Source organism: Lycorma delicatula, chromosome 5 (assembly GCF_047948215.1).
Source record: "Lycorma delicatula isolate Av1 chromosome 5, ASM4794821v1, whole genome shotgun sequence".
NCBI classification, from domain to species: domain Eukaryota; kingdom Metazoa; phylum Arthropoda; class Insecta; order Hemiptera; family Fulgoridae; genus Lycorma; species Lycorma delicatula.
In genome coordinates, this window is record NC_134459.1 from 140,223,855 (window position 1) to 140,241,418 (window position 17,564).

A 17,564-nucleotide genomic window follows, 5' to 3' on the forward strand; every position below is an offset into this window, starting at 1 on the left:
AGTTTTGGCAGATTTACCCAAAACATTAGAGATGATAAACTACAACTATTAGCATATAGTTGTTTGTTGATTGCTTTTAAATGTTTTAAATGAAATTGATCCTATATCGATCCACAAATTATCATGAATGTATGATGAGCGCATATTGTATGTTTTGTAACATATGAATTTGATTTCCTGTGTTGATTTCCTGTGTTTCTTGTTAATTTAATTTTTGATATGTATCTTTTATACCTTTTGTGATTTTTGCGTAGGTATCTTTTACGACAACTGGGCGACTTATTCTTTGGTATGAATCCTGTGTGACTTTTGGGGTTATGTATGCGCTTTATTTATATAAAAAAAAGTTTCCGAAACATGGCGACGTCTAGGGCCAGGAAGATATATATATAAAGATATATCTTTTCTTCTTAAATTTAGTAAAACTGACTTCAAAGAGGAGGAGGTTCTTAATTTAACATGTGAATATTTTTGTTTGTCTGAGCGTAACTTTCACAAAAAGTATAAAATTTTTTTTACTTTTTAAATAAAAATAAAATTACATTTTAAATAAAATAAATTTTTTCTAACCACTGGATTGGTCTGGTGGTAAGTAAACCAGCTGATTTCATAATCAAAGTTTTCAGGCTCAAATTTTAATAAAGGTAGTTATTCGGATTAGAATTTAGATTGTGGATCATGGGTGGTAGGGTTTCAATTAACCACATGTCTCAGGAATGGTCAACCTGAGTTTGTTCAAGGCTACACAATTACCATTACAGTTACATTACACTGATAAGTCACTAATGACTTTAGTTATTGAACCGACTAAAAATAAATGTATTAAAAAAAAAATTTTACTTTATATCAAATTCAGAATGATCCCATAGTGGTTTTACGTCACTTTTGATAGCTACTGGACATTAAAAAAACATATTGGACAAAAACTCTGTATTTATTGCTGTTTTTGAGTAAGTGTCTAATAAACTTAATACTTAATGGCATCTTTGTAAAGGAGCTTGTCTTTCATCGGCTCCTTCATTTTGCAATTTTTCATGTTGAAACTCTTGTCCCTTTTGTAGGCCTGACCATATTTCCACTTCAAAGAAGCTAGAAAACTAAAAACTTAATGTAAATTGAAACCATGAACACCAGTTGAAAAAACGTAACAATCATTAGTGTGATTTCATGGTTCTCGCCACACCATTGGAACTGAAAATCTTGTTCGCCGTTTGACCACCATTTAAGCCCTTCAACACACGTGTAACAAATGTAGTGGGTTGACCAAGTTTTGTCTTGGGCACATATTTTCACTTCAAAATATCTGAGCTACACTTGTTGAATGAAACTGTTATATTTTTTTTTTACCTTTCCACAATTAACTAACCACAAATATAACAAAAAGAATCTGTTGAATTTTTGCAACCTCTTGATTTACATACACTGATGGTTGAAACAGCACTGATAGTAGTTGCATGTTGCATGGTGCACGAGTGGTGTGGATAGCTGTCAATAACATGGGTTAATTCAGCTGTTGACTCTATGTATTCGCTGAGCAATGGAGAGCCAACTCTCATAGCATCTCGTCATCTTGTCATCTTCAACCGAAACCCACCTGCCCTCCTCTTCAGATCACTCAACTGTTCAGTTGAGTGTATTGTATAATCCAAAAAAATGAATATAAATGAAAAAAATTTTTACGTTCATTTTATAGCATCACATTTTTGCAATTTTTCAAATTTTTGAAAAATTTTTGAATTTGTGAAAATCCTGATGTGATGGAAAAAATGAAAGCTATTTTCGGATTAAGTACTAAAAATTATGTAAGAATCATTGTAGGATTGAAGTTTAAACAATTTAAACTTCAACTGAAATTTTTTTCAGTTGTGAACAGATTGTACTGTTTTAAGGAAGCAAGTACTAAATTTTCAAAGGGAGAAAATAAGAATATGATGAAATCATAAAGTCAATTATAAAGATAATGAGGCTGGTAGAAAAGGTTCTGCAGGCTAAACAAAAAAAGAGGTGGAGATCCAAAACTTATCCAAAACTTTGGAACGACCAATGTCGGAGTTTGACTACAAGATATCATGAGACTAAGTAAGGTCTGTAACTGCTTGAATGCCAACAGAATACCTTTTCCAAGGTAACTTCAGAGGATGAGTGAGTATACTAGAATTTGAATGAACTTGAGTTCAAAATCAAATTAAATCATATTAAATTAGTAAGGTTTGTAGTAAAATAAGGTGCTTAAAAAGTCATTAAACTGAGGCGTTATTAACCATTTTATTAACCAATCTTCACAATGAATTTACAAAAGAAAAAAATTACATTTTTTTAATCTGATAATCTGAAATTAATATCATGTAAATGATATCATTATATCATTGTTTGTAAATCATGTATCGAGTTCTTAAAAGTTTCACTTTTATGCTGTCGCTTGACAAATTTTTGCAAACCATTGCTTAGCTTCATAACAATTCTTATTTGTACAATGTGGGCAACGTGTAAGAAATTTTGGGTTTACTTTCTGTTCACTCTTTAAATGAGTTGCTACAATATCAGTCAGCGCAGATATAAATAAAGGATGATCGTTTGGTGCAGCTGCCCTCCTTATGCACTCAGCTCCTACCTGCACAAGCAAATAATAATATACATTAGTGAATGCTTATTGTTAACAGTAACCTATGAACACATACAATTGCGTACATACTTACCAATAAATATTTTGGTTTCATAGGCATTGTTAGAGTATTAGAGTATACTCTTGAAGTATAGAAATATTATTATTGGGTAAAGAGGATCGTTGCACCTTGGAAGGGTATCATCCTGGAAAAGCTATAAATGAAGCCACAGGTAGGTACGTACATTCTGTTGGTGGTGAGTACTTTTAACGGAGAATTTCTGCTTCATCACAAATAAAATAAAAATATGAATTGTGAATCAAAAGTTTAAAATAAACTTTGAAAAAAGTTGAAATAGCTAGCCTTTATCTATAGTTTTAATTATACGTTAGACTGATTTACTGTAAAGATCCATTTTGTAGAATCGATAATGTTTGTGGAAGTACTCGAAGCAGCAATTCTGTTGGAATTATTTTTTGTGGCTAATAGCCATCAATGTAAATTATATAATATTTATTTTTAATTTACGAAATAACATATACAATAAACTGAACCACTAAAAAGTGTAAATTTTTCAATTCCTTACTTGTGCATAATTAAAAACCAATAACAAAATCTAATCTGGTACAAACTCTGAAATGTAACTATTATGAAGAATTATTGAAATATTTGTTCATTTTTAATGCTATTTTATCTTTAGTTTTATTTCCAATAAAAATTTTTTACTAGACAAAAGCACTTCCCATATGAATTGGCCTACATAAGGTTTCTCACAATGGGCATTTTTACTGGGTTTTTTACAGGTTTCTTACTGGGCATTTTTACTAGTACTTTTTTTTGTTCTTAATGTAAAAAAAAAAATTGAGTTTCTCAATTTATATGTGGCTAATATATTTTAAATTAGATTAATTTAATTTTTATACATAAAAATAAGTGCAATTTTTTTTTACTTTTTAGTTTGTAGGTTTTTTTACTTTTTAGTGCGAGTACAATTTTTACAAGAATTTTTTGTTTATTTTATCAGTACTAACTTTTACTAACTTTACCATGAACAAACTTTGGCATGAAATAAATATGCCAAGTTCATTTCATTTCCAATAAAAACTTACATTTATTTTCCCATGTAGTCACCATTTACAGCTACATATTTCTTCAAAGGATAAATCAGTTCTCATTCTTTAAATATGCCTATCTGAGTGGGGATGCGATGTGTGATGAAACAGTCATTTTGAATATATTCATTCTGCTCATTTGGTGCTTCTCAGCAGTCATAGAAACCAGCTCATCACACACCAAGGTTCATCCTCAATATTCTCTTTAGCAGCATCTGACTTACAAAATGTTATTGTCCACCTACTCACAGTACTATGATCAAGAGTTTCATCTCATAAACAGCTTCTAGAAGAAGATGCTATTAACATTCACTTTTTTCGCTGTTAAAAATTCAATCACTGCACTTTGATTTTGATGTGTTGATATAACAGGTGTACTCAACTCCATAAAAAAAAATTAGTTACAAAATATATTTCTGAAATGATAGTAGTAGGGGAATGAAACACAAGGCAGTATCTGTCACTTTATGCAGTAATCTTTTCTCCAGCCATGTTCTAGTGTTTATTACACTGTTCCAGCCATCCCCTGTATATACTAATTCTTATATATATATATACGTTTGTGTGTGTGTGTGTGTGTGTGTGTGTGTGTGTGTGTGCATGTACACATGTGTAATCAAAATTACACTATACTCGTATTATAGAAAATACATATTATAACATTAAAATATAAAATACAAATATCGTTTGTTTTAAATAGGGAAGAACAAAAAATTAATAAATAGTGACAGGATTAATAAATCCCTCAATTCAGTTTTGTTTATAGTAAATAAGTATGTATTTCATACATGTTACTTTTTTTACTAATATTGATCACTGTTATCTGTTATCTTATTGGCTAATAAGGGAGAACGAGTCAAATCTTTCTGCTTTAAGCACAACAGCATTGTAAATTATTGTTGGGCACGAATTGATTTAGTCACTGCCTGAAAACATTATACTTTTTTATTAAATGTTGAATAACAATAGTTAAACTGTACCAAATTCTAAACGTACAACAGTTTGTAATGATGCAAGCCTGCTTAGGCTCCCATAGGCTCAATCTTTCTGGGGGCCTAACTGGTAAAAAAAGGGTGTCTTCCTTATTTTTACACATTACCATTTAAGATATTTAGGATATCAGAAAAGACATTTCCCTATATTTAATTTTAAAGCTTTTTGTACTTACAGAATTTTTTTTTATTTTTTTATTTTTCATTACGTAACAGTAAAAATTAATACATACAAGGTCTGTTCAGAAAATAACTGAACTTTACCTTTTTAATCTTTATTAATTTTACAGATTATAGGTCCTTGTCCCCTTCAAAGTACTCCACTCCCCTACTCAAAATTTTTCCAGTGGTGTTTCCACTTTGCAAGTCCTGGAGAGCTTCATTTGAAATGGCCTTTAAGGTCTGTGATGAATTTGCTTCAATGCCATCAATAGTCACAAAACAGTTCCTTTTCATTACAATTTTAATTTTGGTAACAAGAAAAAAATCGCAAGCAACCAGGTCTGGTGAGTAGAGGCTGAGGGAGGAGTCCTGATTTTTGGCACAAAACTGATAAAGCTGAATGTGTGGGCGCATTGTCATGGTGAAGGAACCATCAGTTGTCTCGCTACAACTCTGGTTTTTTTTGGTGGATTTTTTCACATAACTTTTGTAAAACGCCTTGATAGTGCACACAGTTTCACCTTGAGGCAAGAATTCAAAATGCACAATTCCATTCAAATAAAAACCAAAAACAGAGAGCATTACTTTGTCATTGGGTTGAGATGTGCTTTCTTGGGGCATGGAGATCTTTAGTCAATCCATTGTGATGACTGAATTTTTGTCTCATGTCATAGCGGTAAACCCAGCTTTCATTTCCCGTTATGGGTCATCAAATTTCCTGTTCGGTCATCAAACAAGGAACAAACATTGCTGCAACTCTATGCATGTTCATTTTTCAGTCAAAATGTCATGGCATAATCCAATTGAGATGCTAACCTCTTCTGCAAGTTCTCTGACAGACAATTGGCGATTTGCACGGACCAGATTTGAACATGGGTGTCATCAGTCTAAAGTTGAAGATCTTCCTGGTTGAGGATCATCTTTAATTGACTGAAGATAAGTTTTAAACCATGAAAACCATTCATAAAATTGCATACGACAACATGACATATACGATTGCATACGACAACATGACATATACAATTGCATACGACAATTTGCAATAGATTAGCATCATCTGTTTAAGGTTCTTTCAAAAGTTGAAATGTTTCGATGAAAGTTTTCCCTAGTTTTACGCAAAATTTTACATTGTTTCATTGAGATATCAGCAATCCAAGAACATGTGGTTATGGAAGAGGTTATGCAGAACACAATGCTTTCAACCGCATGTCACTAAATATCTTCATTAGCGCGTAATTAAAAATATTCTGTTATTTTCTGAAGAGATCTCATACATGTTTCCAGTACCTGGTTAAGCAAGCTGTACATGAGTTTACTGTTCTCCACATGACTTTTGTAATCATAATCAAATTATCATCAAATTATCAAATAGTAAAAATAAAATGTTATACAAATTATTACTGATACATTACCTCTTTACCAAGATCTTGGCAGTACTCTATATCCAATTCGTGCAAAGTCTCAATATGTTCATTAACAAAAGCAATTGGTACCAGTATGAAATTTTTCTTACCCTGTTTCACGTAAGCTGCAAAATTAAAAAAAAAACATAAATAAAAAATAGTAATAATGGTTAATAAAAAATTAACATTATGAAAAGATTTGTTATATTACATTAAAGATAAATATCCATCCCAATATCTAGCTTTTTAAAGAATAAATATTAATTATTTATTACTTCTCTATATTCCAACCTCTGTATTTTTCATGATTTTACTAATACTTGTACTGGACTTGCACGAATTAATAATTTTAGGTCCTTAAGTGTTATGTCATGTTTTTAACGAAAACATGAGCAATTTTTTTAACATAATGGCTACCATTCATAAATTATATAATACAACTTTGGGCACATCTTCACCATAACATAATATAAACCTTCCCGATCACACTACTTTTTTTTTCTTCAACATTACCAAAGAAATTTTACACTGAAACTGAATATAACAGTTTATCAAAGTTTTAGTGCTATCTATTTCTTAATGACAAAAATCTGTGGAATTTGAAGCAACGCTGGAGAGATCTTTATTTTGACATTACCGTACCACATGCATGGGCAACACATTGAGACATTCACTTTAACACAATATAAAACTTTCCATTCATACTAATTTTTTTTTTTTTAATATTACAAAAGAAATTTAATACTGAAATTGAATATAAAATTTTATCAAAGTTGAATGTTACAAGTCTTTTGTTCAAAAGTATAAAAAACTTCAGTCTCAATAAATATGGAGCAAAATCCATTCACTAATATTGAAGTGAGTGTGAAACATGTGGCTTTGTATCTCAGTTACAATTCTTTCATCATGCTGTTGGATGAGAATTCATCTCTAAAGTTCCAGAATGTCATCTGCTTTGATGGGTGCGATGGTAACATGCACATGTACAATTGTGTGTGTGTGTGCACACACATGCACGCACTCCCATGTGAATTTATTAGAGGTTACACCAAGATACTTAGATCATGTGTATGAAAAAGTGGAATCGAAACAAACTGTGAAAAAACCAACTGCAGCTGGGAAGGATCACAAAACTGGACAAGTCATCAACACTTGAGTTGGAAAGTTTGTTTCAAGAAATCAACAAACGCAACTAATTCCAAGAAACAAGATGCTTATCACACCCAGTTGTGAAAAGCAGAGGGGATATCATTTTCAAATACTATGAATCTGGAAAATGTTTTTCATTCTGTTGAATAGGATCAAGCAGTTAACTCGTATCCAGATGGATCCAGTCACATTCATCTTCCTTATCTACAAATATTTATCTGACGAAAAGATTAAAAAATCTACAGTGTTCCCATGAGTATACTTTATGGGACATGAAAAGGGTGTTTTCCAAATATGGAGCTTTATTGGTATTTTTTTTTTAATGTTTCAAGTTTATTTATCTTTTAATTATGTAAATTGGTTTAGTGATAACGATATAACACATGCAAAATGTTATACTTTGAAACTGTTTATTTCAGACTGAAAAATGATGGAAAGATACAGAATATTCAGTTGAAACTGTAATTATTTGTTAAGTGACAAAAATAATTTAAAATAAATAATATTGAGGGTTACATAGTAGGCCTCTTGGGGTGAGATTTCACTCAAAATTTTATATATATTGGGGTGGGGAAATTCAACTGAATAATAATGGTGAAGAAAATAAATAAAACGGTTCTTATAGAGTGAAGGTATTTCAAAAAAGTTCTTTTCGGAACTACAACATAACAGATACATGCACACAAACACTAACTCCCTTGGCTAATGGCGTAAGAGACTTTTTTCTTTTACTATATTAGTCAATGTCTAACTGAATGAAAGGTCTCAAAGCGTGTGTTACAATCTGATGGAGCATCCATCCTCTGACAAACTATGGTGAGAAACTATGTTTTCACATACATAACTTAAATCGCAACAGCATTGGTGCTTGTGCCCACAAGTGCAAGATGTTCAACCCGAAAACCACTTACCCCTCTTCATGAAAAAAAAGATAAATTATATCATCCTGATGATGATGGACATTGCCCCATTGCTGAGATATGACTATTCAAAATTTTGAAAAAAAAATTGACCTCAAAAACATCTTTTTAGATTTCTATTAATTTAAAAAAAATTTTTTTAATTTTTTTGGGATCACGTGGCATGACATCACAGGTCAAAGGTCAAGTTTGTCCTTACTCGTACATTTCTGTACTTCTAAATGCAATCATCAATTCTCAATGCAATCATCTTCCTACCACGATCACCATATCTGGTAAACTTTTTGCCATGGTTAAACAATGTAATTAGATTTTAAATAGAATAATTAACTCAACATAAAATAGTTCTTATGAATAAATATTACACTGTAATGATTGTGATTTCCAGTGTTAATGAGTAAATCATCAATGATGCCAATGATCCTGGATACCAAATCTTGAATAACATTATTATCTTTTATGGTATAAACCATAAAAGAAGATAATGTATTTGGCATCAAAGGAATGTATTCATGACCATTACATCACAAGATCTATGAATTTTTATCACTCAATAAGCACTGTTTGATGTATAGAAAGAATGTGATTTGCTCAGTTTCTCTGTTTAATAAGATTTTGCAGCAAGTAGATGAAGATCACTCAACAAATTTTGATTACAGATTTTCAGGTGCTGAAAACAGGTACTGTATTTAAATTTTTTTTTATAATTACAGTACTTATTTTCTGTTCATTTTGTACTATATTTTACTTTTTTCACAAAAATAAATTTATTCTTTATATTTTCCTATATTATATACCATACAGTACATCCATGTAACTGAAAAAGAACAAATATAATAAATTCCATAGTGACAAAAGTTTTATTAATAAATATTTTTTTTAATTTGCTTCTACTCACTGATCAACAATGATTTTGTTAAATGAGAGTGAATAATTGATTCTAATAGTAACTTTCATGCTGACTTCTAATATGAAATCAGAATTCTTCTATCAGGCTTAGTTTTTTTTTGTATCTACCCTTCTTATTTTCAGGTAGTATCATGCATAAACTCCATAAACATAGCATTTTGTGTAAATATTTTATTTTATATTATTTATCAGCGAAATAGCTTTTGTCTATTTATTACCATCCCTTAATTGTCACATTGAATTGTTAGACATTAGTCATCACGTTTATTATTTACACAATTAAAATGAACAAGAATGCGAGTCATTCTTCCTATTCTCACCTGTATAAACATATCATTAGTTATTTTTGTTGTTATATTTACTTATAAGCTGTCATGCAGACTAGTGAAATATTTTTAATTCTCATTCAAGTGCAAGTTCTCATGTATGTAACATTCAGTTTTGTAGCTGGCTTTCGTATTTGCAGGTGTATATTGTTCAGTAAAGTAAGTGTATGTTTATTAAAATAGTGTGTTTATAAAGTGTTTCTTTTTAAACAATATTAGTTATTGTAATGCATTAACAATGCCTCACAGTTGCATTAATCATCCAAACAATTTCTGCTAAATCTGTAAATCTGTGGTGAGGTAATGATGTTGAAGTCTCAAAAAAGAAATACAACTCCATTGATTAAAGTCATAAGAACTGTATTTTGGATGTAAATTAGGTGATCAGGACAAATCTTGGGCTCCGCATATTTGCTGTGCTTCTTGTGTAACATTGCTGACTAGTTGACTAAATGGATCTTGTCACATGTCATTTGCAATTACAATGGTTTGGAGAGAACCAAAGGATCACAGACTGTTATTTCTGTATAATAAAGATATCTGTGTTAATAGCTAAAAGCTAAAACTAGATGTACTGTTAAACACCCTGTTCCTTCTGCCATGCAGCCAGTGCCACATAGCCAAGAGCTTCCTATTCCAGTACCACCAGAAAAATTTTACTTAGAAATTACTTAAAAAATTTTACTGACAAATGAAGATTTTTTATTGACTTGTCAAAGCTTAGTTTGTAAGCTGGTCTACTTCACACTGGAGATAAATACCCATCAATACCATTAGTATACGCTGTTATGAAGTCTTATGAAAATAAAAAAACCTGTATGAACAGGATTCAGTAAGAGAAATATTTATGGCATTAATTGTGGAGATCTGATAGTAATAGCGCTTTTACTTGGATATACTAAGTTATGTTGCTTTTTGTCACTGCTCTTTTATGTAATAAAAGAGCAGTCACAAAAAAAGAGGTATGACATAGGAGAGAAGAATGTTGTTAGTCAGGCATTAGTAAAACCAGAAAAAGTTTATCTCCTACCACTAGGCTAGGTTTATTCAAAAATTATGTTAAAGCAATGGATCGTAATGGTGCAGGGTTTCAGTTTCAAAAAAAAAACAAATCCCCTAATTGCTTGTATTAAAAATAAAAGGAAGGTATATTTGTTACAGCACAAATAAGAAAACTAAGAATGATCCAGTTTGAAGAATATTTGAATGATTTGGAGGTTGATGCATCAAAATCATTTCAAAATGTGGTAAACAACTTCCTTAGAAACCATAAGGCCAGTAACTACAGAGAACTTGTGAGTGAACTCCTTCAAAACTACAAAGAACTTGGATGTAACATGTCACTCAAAATTCATTTCTTTCATTCACATTTAGATTTTTTCCCTAATAATCTTGGGGCTATCAGTAATGAACATGGAGAATGCTTTCATCAGGAGATATATACAATGGAAACACAATACCAGGGAAAATGGAACCCAAAAATGTTAGCTGACTACTGTTAGAATCTAAAGAGGGATCTACCTACAGCAAATTACAGCAGAAAATAAAAAAATAAATAGGTTTTAGGAGAGTACAAAATGCATATAATATATTGTCATATTATGTAAAACTGAGCCTGATAGAAAAAATCTATTAACATATATGAAGTCAGCATATACTCTAAGAATCAGCTATTTACTCTTATTTAACAAACAAAAAATTAAATTTTGTTGACCAGTGTGATTTTAGACTCTTGATTCTTCACACAAATAATAATACTGGGTCATCATTTACAAAAACTAATTTCTACAAATAAATTTATTCTGCTGCTAGGATATTATAGACTAATTTTTATTGCAGTAAAGAATCTAAATTACAGTCTCTAATTAAAACTGAAAATGACCAATGGATTAAATGGCACTTAGATGTCATTTAATGTTAAGTTCCAATTAACTTATTTATTTCAGTTTGTACAAAAATTCAGTACAAAGAAGTATTTCACTTAACTAAACGAAAGTTGTACGAGGTGATGCAGGGACTCAAACAGTTTTTGTTAAAATCTATAAATGTTCAATATGAGCTCCTCTGGTAACACGGCACAAATCAACACGAAAGTCTAGCTCTTGCCATACTTGTTCTAACATGTTATTTTTGATAGAGTTGATTGCATTGATTATGCGATCCTTTAGCTCAGCGATATTGTGTGGCATTGGTGGGATAAACACCTTATCATTCACGTAACCCCTGAGAAAGAAATCACATGGTGTGAGGTCTGGTGATCTTGGTAGCCACGGCATAATGTGTCGGTCTTAGACGTACATCCTATCCAGCGCCATGGTAATGTTGTGTTAAGATACTGTCGAACCTCATTATGGAAATGGGCAGGACAACCATCTTGCTGGAAAATGAAGTCGTTGAGTAGCTGAGGCATAAGCCGTAATTGTAACATATCCAGGTATATCATGCCGGTTACTACCGTTTCCATAAAAAAGAACGGCCCATACACTGCCTCATGAGAAATCGCACAAAAAACGTTTACTTTCAGAGAATCCCGAATGTGTTGCACATAAGTGTGTGGGTTTTCAGTTCCCCAAACTCGCATGTTATGACGGTTTACTTTGCCGCTAATATGGAAAGTAGCTTCATCGCTGAAAATTATCTTGTTTAGAAAACCTTCATCTAACATATTTTCATGTAACTGTAAACAAAAATCGAGCCTACTTGTTTTATCTCCATCAGAAAGTCGCTGATGGATTAATCAGCGACTAATTGATTATTGTACGGTTACAATAATTAATTGAAGATGGTACGGTTTGCATAATAAATGTTTATAGAGAACTCTCCACACTGTTATTTTCGGAATTCCTAATTCTCTGCCTGCAGCCACAGTCGATTTTAATGGGCTGCGAATGAAACTTGCACGCACACATTTGACATTGACTTCTGAGGTTGATGGATGACCAGTTGATTTTCGCTTGCACAAGCAACCTGTTTCATTGAATTAATTATACCATGGACGAATTGAATTGTCACTTGGTGGCTCCTTATGAAATTTCAACCGAAACACACGTTGCACAGAAATTACTGACTTTGACAAGTGAAATTCTAACACACAAAATGACTTCTCGCTTCCCGTGGCAGCTATTTTCTCTACTGTTGACACCTAGCAAGCAACTGGTTTACTAACTGCTTAGTATATGTGGAAAAAACTATTTAAGTACTCTTTTGTACAGTACTTGTTTTATTCTTATTAGTGAAATAGTTTTTTGTTAATGAATTTCAAAACTCCGAAGAACATTATGAAACGCCCTGTATATTTTATTAAAACATAAGATTTTTACCTCTGATAGCATCATCAGTGAAAGGTCCCAGCCATTCAAGGGGTCCAACTTTAGACTGCCATACAAGGCTGTATGGATTACAATAACCCAATTCATTCATTACCAACTGAACAGTTGCACCCACCTCAGAAGGGTATGGATCACCGCGATTAACAGCCTATGCAAAACAATCACATTATTTTTCATTATTATTTTATCAATCAATACATTCAACTAAATGAACAAATGTTATTAAGAATATTTTATTAGAACAATTGGCTAATATTGGACTCAAGGAAATTTACACATTTTAAAATATGTTTTTCAAATAGCATAAAAGTTGCTCTAAGTCCTTTTAAAACACTGATTAACACAATTTCTGTTTCTTAACATGTGATACATGAAACCAATCTTTTTAATACTGAAAATGAATCTGAAGAAAGAATTTTTCCATCACCTATGCTTTTAAAAAGTTCCAAAATTTATTAAACGTTGAAAATTGTTGATTAAATGATGCATGATGATAACATGTTTTTTTTTTATGATACTTTATATTTAAGGCGTCAGTACATATTTTAACTTTATTAACCATGAAGCAATAACAGCATAAACATCAAATATTGACATCATACCTGAAGCATACATGAACAAGATTCATTGTGTCTGTACAATTCAAAGCAATACAAAGCTTATTGGTTTTGTTAGCCTACTGCTTTTAATAGTAAAATATCTTCAATAGGTGTGATAATTGTATTAACTGAGTGATTAGTGAAGTCTTGTAATGCCTCGTTAAGTGTGTAAACAATTCGGCCAGTTTATGTTATATGTGTGATATGGTGAGTTCACTACAAAATCAAAAAGAAACACATTACACCTTTAATTAAATGTACTTAGATGGTAAAATCAATGATCAGGGACAATGGGGTCCTTGTATAATATCTAACAACTGTGTGGACAACTTAAAGAAGATGACTAAAAGTCAAATGAAAGGCTTGCTGTTTGTTATCCCTATTGTTTGGGGTGAACCAAGAGATCACTTAAGCTGTTAATTCTGTTTTAATTAACGTATTTCTAAGAAATCTAAACACATTGTACTCTAACAATGTATTGTTAGAGTATTGTCATCTGCATTTACCTTTATCTGTACCTATCTCACAGTGAATCCAATCTGGTTCCAAAGTTCTAAAAATTTGTTTTACGAAAACATTGATGAAGAAAAAAGTAAAATGAAAAACAAAACAGATTTGTTTTAATGTGTTTTTTGTTGTTTACATTATGGAAGAAGACAATCATGAATTCAGACCTTTAATTACAATTCAGCGAGCCACATCACAATGTGGGCTAAATGACTCAGTAAGATTTTTAAACTTATTTTTTTTAAAAAATCTACCTTAACTTTTAGGCTCAAGATTGCAAAGTAAAAATTTACTTAAATTTACTCAAATATCTTAGGCTTCGAAGCAGTCAAAAAAATTTTTTTGGAGGTGTTTCTTCAGTATTTTCACAAAACAATACAAGACATTCTAATTCTAAAAGCGTAGAAATATTTTTACTTTCCTGTCTATAGATATCAATATAGCAGAGCTACAGCTCTAGACAGAAAAGTATTGTAATCGGTCCAGCTTGGGCATATGTGGTTTTCACCGGATCTAGAATTTTGACACCTATGAACCCTTAAAACCAGATGGAAATTTTCCAGATGTTAATGTTCTCATATGTATGCATGTTTCAGTATTGGCCTCTAAACCACTTTATATCTTCAGAACACTATGATTTTTGACCAAACTTGGTTGGATTACTTCTATATATATGGGGCATTGATGCCATTAAATTTTTAAACTTAAAACGGTCAAGGAGGTGAGACTGTAGAGCAAGGTTATTCTCAGTATCTTGAGAGAGTTTGCATAATTAAGGTCATATTTTTCTTAGGCACATTTATTAACAATTAAAAAATAATATTTGTATAAAATATTTCTGCAATATCATCCCAAAAAATGCTCTACACTACTGCTATGTTGAGATGTTACAGGTGAGCAGTAGAATTAAATAAATGAATATTACTTAAGTATAAAAAATAACTTGGCTACACCAGTCTGCTGACTGTACAAGTGAAATTTCTTCTATTTAAGTTGTGAAATTACATTTAGTTAGTGCTGACCATCGCCACTAGTACTGCTACACTTGCACGAATTAAATATAATATGTGCATGCACTTTAGTTAGAAATCATTGATTTAAATAAATGAATAAGTATTATATTTAAATAAAATGATAGATATTTTTAATTAAAACAACTGCATTGTCAGCTTTCTCTTTTTTTAAACTATCTTATTTTTAATTACATACAAATACACAAATTTTTTCCTAATTTCATTTATACTGAAGGAAAAAAAGTCCATTACCAGGCATAAGAAAAAGGTATGGATTTTTTATTATCTGGTACATGCACAACAGTCTAATAGAAAATTTTTCACATGAAATATTGCCACATTCCACTAATATACATAATTATATGCATGTCTAAATCTGACAAAAACTAAGCAGAGCTCTATAAAAACAAACAATAAAACAATACCACAGATAAAACAGAATCTGAATGAAATGCAATTTGTTAGAAAATTTCAGACATGTGAGAAGAAGTTTCTAATAAAATTATAATATGAGAGTTCTAAAGGGAAATTAAGTTGTGAAGTTCCATACTGAAACAAGTAATGGTACAAAAGTAAAAGTAACAAAAGTGAGGGATTCCTTTTCAGATAAAAGAAAGACTAAGAACATAAAAACTAGAATATTAAAAATTAAATAAAACTTACTAATATCACTAAAAAAAAAAGTACCTACAACTAGTATCACAGTCCTGAATCTTAACAATTCAATCAAATTATTTCGATGACAATGTCTGGAATAAAGATTTTGTATGGCTTGGAGAGCACTACAGGAGTAAGGATACTACAAATAAGGATAGCACTACAAATAAGGATAGTTCGGTTACTTAAGGTTAATGATATTCAGAGCCTAATTTATAGCATAAACTTCAGTAGTAAACACACTCGCAATACCAGGTAGACCAACTATATAAGTCATTGACAACAAATGCACAACCAACAGAATCGTTCTGTTTCGATCCATCAGTGTATACTACTGCATCTGAGTTTTATCTTTGAGAGAATATAGTTAAACATTTGCTGGAAGACAGTAGGTGGTGTTGATTCTTAATTGTATATAGTAAGGTCAAACGTAAAATTTTAAGGTTGATTCCCCAAGGAAGGTCATATGTTGAAGCAGGGATATGTTGGAAAAATAGGTGTGTCAACATTTAAGGTGCAGTAGATGAATACCTACAGGTGGAGTAGAACGTGGATGGTACTCATACCTTCCTAAATTAGAATTTCCAAGGACTGAGTCAAAAACTGGGTGATTTGGATGTCCTTTGAGATGGGCAAAATAAGATGCTAAAAGGTGATCCCATCTATCCCAAAATGATGGCTCACTGCAGTCAACAAGTAAGCTTGGGACAGGGCTTGAATTAAAAGTACCTGTGGCAACCCAAAGGAAAGCACAATGTACAGCATCCAGCATTTTAAGCACGTTATGACATGCTGAAGAGTAGGCGACACAACCATAATCTAAACAGGAACGAAATAAGGAATAATAAAACCGTATCATACATGATCGATTGATGACCACAACAATTCTTTGTTGTGTTTGACCCAAGTAAGACGGCTATCAAAAAATAAACCTAAAATCTAGACATCAGGAGAGATAGCAATTAGCTCTCCACTTGCAGAATGGAAGGGTCCCACAGCTGAGAACAGACGTATTTTTTTCTCAGGTGAAAAGGTGAAGCTTGTCACCCTGAACCAAGCTTTAAGGCGAGATATAGTGTTTTGTGGTAGTCTTTCTGCTGTAGCTGTAACAGGATGTAATATATATATATATAGCAAAATTATCAACAAATAACGAACATGAAACAGGTGGCTGCACACATTTAGTAATACTGTTGAAGGCTATAGAAAATAAAGTGGCACTCAATACACTTCCTTGAGGTACTCCATTCTCCAAGATGATGCTATATGATAGAGAACATGATCACAGAAAGTTCGGTCATTTAAGAATCCCCTAATAAAAGCAAGCATATTGCCTAACTCCCCATTCTTTGAGGGTGTTTAGAATGCCCTTTGCCAAGCCACGTCATATGCCTTTCTGATATTGAAGAAGATAGCGATGAGGCGCTGGCAGAGTAGGAAAGCGTTTAGAGTAGCTATTTCCAATGACACTAAATGGTCAATGAAAGATTGTCCTTGCCGGAAACCACACTGTTCTGGAGATAAAAGGCCATGTCTCTCCAAATACGGATGATAAGTCTGAAGTTCACCATTCTCTCTATTACTTTGCATAAAATGCTTGTCAAGGAGGTAGAGCGGTAGCTTGAGGTTGCTTTGTATTTACCAGGTTTAAGTACTGGTACAACAACAGCTTCTGACCAGACTGAAGAGAAGTCTTGGGAGGAGAATAAACTATTATAAATACAAATAGATGTTGTGATACCAAATTAGGAAGATGTGAGAGCATACTGAAACGCTGAATGAAAATGGAGCGTCTACTTCATCAACCGAATCATCAACGTTTAAAGATAATACTTCCATCTGCAATCTGTACCTCTGAAAGTCATTACTGGGTGCTGAGGTGA

The 17,564-nt window shown here is 31.9% G+C and overlaps 1 protein-coding gene across 1 annotated transcript in view; it reads right to left on the bottom strand.

Moving 5' to 3' along the window:
• Window positions 1–2,325: 2,325 nt before the first annotated feature.
• Window positions 2,326–17,564, bottom strand: part of FeCH (ferrochelatase, mitochondrial) — a 62,393-nt gene continuing 47,154 nt past the window's right edge. Inside the window, exons 7-9 of the mRNA XM_075367177.1 lie at window positions 12,897–13,053; window positions 6,282–6,397; window positions 2,326–2,611 (exon numbers count right to left, since the gene is read on the bottom strand). Of these exons, the coding sequence (XP_075223292.1) occupies window positions 2,408–2,611; window positions 6,282–6,397; window positions 12,897–13,053 (477 nt within the window). The 3' untranslated portion in view covers window positions 2,326–2,407. The remainder of the gene's footprint in view (window positions 2,612–6,281; window positions 6,398–12,896; window positions 13,054–17,564) is intronic.